Raw genomic sequence first — 5,192 nt, forward strand, 5'->3', positions numbered from 1 at the left:
TGCGTGCATGTGTGTGCTTCTCTGCGCCTGCGCGGGGGATTGACAGTGAACCTTCTATCCTTTTCTGTGATGCAAAGGTTAGGTGTTGCCTAGGCTGGTCGCTGCCCAAAAAAATGATGATTTGACTGTAACAACAGGATGCAAACAGTCTGTTGTCCTTTCCCCAAACTTCAACACACGAAATAGAACACACAGTAGCCTAGGCCTTTATTCAAGACACACATAGACCTATTTATTCACATGTATAGGCCTACATTTAAGTGGTCTGACTGAAAACGTCACATAGGCTATGGCAAACAAAATCACTGATCAAGAATTGCTTTAACGTTATTTATTTATGCACTCTTCCATGTGATAACAAACAAGCCATAACAGTTTAGCCTACTTCACCTTGAGACACAAGCTTTATACTGACACATATCGTCACCAAACCAATTAACAATGCGCTTTTCACAAAGAAAAGAAAACAAGAATATAAACCTCATACATGGCCATTTAAAATCACTTTTTTTTTTACAAAGTCAGCACCAAGATTAACACTGGTTTTGGCCAAGAAATTATTGTCACACAACAGAACCAGAAGAGAAACACAAATGGCTTATTAACTTTTGCCAAAGTGTAAACAATAATGATGACAATAAAACATTTCTAGAATGAGACACAATGAGAAGAAGATATCCTCCAGTGATGATGAGGTGTGGTAGGCCTACTGTAGCCTCACTGTGTGCGGTTCAATCAGCTTCTTGCTCTGAGTAACCGTGAGCAGAGGTGGTATAGGTGCAGAAATAGAAGTCACACAGGCCTATAGGCACATGTCCACTTCAACACCTAAGTCAAGGGGTGGGGGGAGAGTCTCCTTTGCAGAGGTGCTGCTGTGCACTGAATTATATGTCCTGTAACATGTGCATGGTTGCATGTATATGTCTTTAAAATCATGAAGGGATTTCCTACATTGGCTATGTTTACATTATGGTTTTAAGTCTGAATTAATAATGCCGAAATAATAAACAATTCCGTCAAGTTTACACTGCACTCTTTCATTTCATATCAGATTGTGAAGTGCTTCCATGACGTTTTCAAAGCGGAATTCATTTTTATCTAGAATCAAATTGAGTTAATTTGGAATTAAATGTCCCATGTAACCACGGCCAATATACAGTATGTCCGGACTGAAGGAGGTTTTACATGTATGCAACTGGTGTGGGTACTCGCTTTGGAGGAGTAGTACTGCGATATGTAATACTTGGCATTCTGTGTGTGTGTGTGTGTATGTGTGTGTGTGTATGTGTGTGTGTGTGTGTGTGTGTGTGTCTTTGTGTGTGTGTGTGTGTGTGTGTGTGTGTGTGTGTGTGTGTGTGTGTGTGTGTGTGTGTGTGTGTGTGTGTGTGTGTGTGTGTGTGTGTGTGTGTGTGTGTGTGTGTGTTAAGGCTATGAGTTCAAAGGGTATAAATAAGCAGTGGTCACATCACAAACACACACACAAGAAGATTGATGGTAATAATGTGTCGTCTCACCGTCTCACGGAATCCCGAAATAACTGAGTGTGAGTAACACTTTCTGGAGCAATACACAATTTTAAAACCACCATCATGTGTGTGTGTGTGTACAGGCCTGCTGAAAAGGGGGGGGGCGTCAAAGGGGTATGTTGTCCCGGGCCCACGGTGATAGGGGTGTGCCCTGTGTGTGTGTGAATGTGTATGTGTGTGTGTGCGTGCATGAGTGCTTGGGTATATGTTTGGTGTTTTTTTCCGAGGAATTGTACATAAGAGCAGTTTTAGCAGAAATGAGATGTAAAGTAAACAGAGTGCAGGTTAAGTGCAGAGATTACTGACTGGGTAATAATTATTAGTTAGTCTGTGTCTACATGCATATTCACACTGTTAAAGATGTTATAGAGATAGACATAGAAAGACAGAGCCTTTAAAAACACTAGCCAAGCCACGTTTCTTTGTGTTGTATTCTTTATCAGCAAGGCTAGCAGATTGGTCCCTCATTAGTAAATCTGCGGGTCAAAGTGCAAAGTCTATTTCACTGGGAGACTCAGTACTTATGTGGCATTTGCTTTTTTTTTAAATGCAGGGAATCCCTTTAGGTGCTTCAATAATCCTGTCCAACTGAAAGTGAAATTGGCTGTTACCAGAACGGCAATGACCAGCTCGTAATGTATTACTAAAGGCCCTGTGCACTGTCATAGTGGTGTAGTACTACGGTAGTTAAATTTTTTTTTCAGTGACTATTACAACGTCCCAATCCCTGGCTGCACAATCCTCAACCTTTGCTTGTTGGAAATTGATGTCACTCAAAAAAATGCGCTCACGTGGTTGGCTGCTTAGCATCTGGCCCCTCCCCTCACAGCCCGAATGTTTGTAAACGGGAATCCTATGTATTCTCACCCCAACACGCCCACAAAAACACATCCCTCCACCCACTTAATACTTGATCATAATCGGCCTCTCAAGTCTCACTGAGCCATCGGCAGAAGCAACAGCAGCTGAACTTCATCACCACACATCCAGTCTGTTAGACAAACAAAAAAATACTACGGGGTAGGTAAAGTCCACGTCTTAAAGCGTTAACATAGCAGAAGTGCTTATAGTTATACTCTCTATTCAAGTAAGTGCTAATACAAGGTACAAAGGTGATCGATCATAAGTTAGTGAGAGGTAACTCTGAGGAGAAGGAGGGGTGTATTCCAAGAACATGATTAAATTGATAAACCTGGCTAAGTTAACCACAGGAAACCCGCTAATACTGGGGTGGGGAACCTTTTTCACTAGGGGGGCCAATTCAAATTCATCCGAGGGCCGTAAAAAGTCCTCTGAGGGCCGTACTATGAACACAAACCAGGATTTCCCCCTGCACTTTAGGTTTATATTGAAGACAGGCACCTTTAAAACAGATATTTCATGTAAAGCTGCATAGCAATACAATTATATCGGGGGCCGGATAAAATGCCCTCAAGATCCGTAAATGGTTCCCCACCCCTGTGCAAATAGATACACCACAGGTCTCAATTAGTGAATGAAAATGAGGACTTCATGCAGGCTCTTCTATCGGATGATTTACCATTACCTCAGTTTACTACTGAGCCAGGTTCTTGGAATATCCCCGGGGAGGGGGGGGGGGGATAAGGGTGTGAACAATCACACACATACACACACACATTGAAATATATTGTAAAGGTCTGGACAATATGTTGGAGCTGAGAGGTATAAAGTGACAGTGAACACAAAAAAACAAGTCTCCCTTTGGTGGGAGTCCATTGCTAACAATAACAATAGTGATATAACTTTCACAAAAAAGCCGTATTGTCTCACGACTACCCTACATCTAAAGCACAGTACTGTGTGTGTGTGCGTGTGTGCGTGTGTGTGTGTGTGTGTGTGTGTGTGGGTGTGTGTGTGTGTGTGTGTGTGTGTGTGTGTGTGTGTGTCTGCGTGCGTGTGTGTGTGTGTGTGTGTGTGTGTGTGTTTTGTATGCCTGCCTGTTTGAATAGGTTCTCATGAGGTCAGTAAAGGTATCAGTGACTGTGCAAACACTGGTAGGTCAGCCCGCTATACTCCACAACTGCACTGATGCTATCGCAAGTGATATCGCAACACCTACACTACAATTACTTCAGGATTATGTGACCATATACACCTGAACTGAAGACTGAAGACTTGCTTTGTTGTTCTATTGGATCGAAGACAATCATCTTCCCTCAGCATATTCTCTGTTGTACTGCACATCATAAGGTTGAGTCCAGTTCTGTCTTGCGTTCGGTACCGGGAGGGGGGAGGGGGGTTCTGGAAGTGTGGAGACACCGGTGGATGTGGATATGTGTCTGGATCAGTGCAGAGGGGGTGTACTGAAAAGCTGGTTCAGGAGTAAAGCAGGTTAAGTTAAGAGGTAAATCATCTAATAGAAGAGCCTGAAGTCCAAATGATGACTCCAGGCTCTTCTATTAGATGATTTACCTTAACTTAACCTGATTTACTCCTGAACCAGCTTCTTAGTACAACCCCCAGATTTCCTTGGGTAGTGATAAAGAGTTATATACACACAAATAAAATAAAACAAAATCATCAACAACAACAACAACAACAACAAAAAAGTGTGCGGAGCGGAGGGTCAGAAGAGCCGGATGCTGGATGCTGTCTCCATGGTTACCAGATGCCACTGGAGCGGCCTCCGGGCGGAGCCAGGATACGGGCAGAGGACCTCTTGGGAAGGTGGTCGTCCACCTGAGCGCCTGTTATGACAAGTGACGTAAGAAACAAGTGACATAAGAACTGACATCGTGCAACAAAGAAAAAAACATGCACACCCGTCTCAAAAAGATTGGGTACATACAGGACTGGCAAAGTCGAATGAAAACTGAAAATAAAGTCCGGGATACCAAGAAGCGTTACATTAAAGCAGCGGTTCCCAAACCTTTTTCCCTGCGCACCCCCTTTCACATTTCAATGTGGTTTGCGCACCCCCTAAGCCCCCCAGGCACCACCGCACATTTTGGGTAATCCTGATTTCCAATCAGACGTTTTTTTCTGCCATCATTACAATGGAACTTATTGCATGACAAGTCAATGAGTTCTGATCTTTCAATTCATCAAACAATTAAAACTACCTGACATTCAATAATGCTGGATAAAAAACCCCCACACATATCCACCATTGCTCTATTCAGCTCGCGCAACCCCTGGTGACAGGCCGCACCACAGTTTGGGAAACCCTGCATTAAAGTAAGAGAAACGTCGCATGTGGTACCACAGACTTTATTTTCAGTTTTCATATGACAAGAGCTGAGTCATTCTCATTCTCTTCCCACCACACAGTGTTATGAAGACGATATACAGGTGTGCCAATGGCATATTAGACTATGTCACAAAAATATGTAGTATATAGACATACTGACATGACACACACATAAAGACATAAAGCACACACACACGCACACATATCCAAACACACACACACACACACACATGCACACGCACAGACACACAGACACAGACACAGACACAGACACAGACACACACACACACACACACACACACACACACACACACACACACACATACACACAAACTCCCATCCACCCATGCACCCCCAGCTGAGAGGCTGAAGCTGGACTCACACACATACACACACACACACACACACACACACACACACACACACACACACACACACACACACACATGAGAGGC

The 5,192-nt window shown here is 43.4% G+C and overlaps 1 protein-coding gene across 1 annotated transcript in view; it reads right to left on the bottom strand.

The window, feature by feature from the left end:
- Positions 1–4,011: 4,011 nt before the first annotated feature.
- Positions 4,012–5,192, bottom strand: part of LOC134468625 (dihydropyrimidinase-related protein 5-like) — a 54,789-nt gene continuing 53,608 nt past the window's right edge. The window contains exon 14 of the mRNA XM_063222521.1: positions 4,012–4,234. Within this exon, the coding sequence (XP_063078591.1) occupies positions 4,149–4,234 (86 nt within the window). The 3' untranslated portion in view covers positions 4,012–4,148. The remainder of the gene's footprint in view (positions 4,235–5,192) is intronic.

This window comes from Engraulis encrasicolus, chromosome 18 (assembly GCF_034702125.1).
Source record: "Engraulis encrasicolus isolate BLACKSEA-1 chromosome 18, IST_EnEncr_1.0, whole genome shotgun sequence".
NCBI classification, from domain to species: Eukaryota; Metazoa; Chordata; class Actinopteri; order Clupeiformes; family Engraulidae; genus Engraulis; species Engraulis encrasicolus.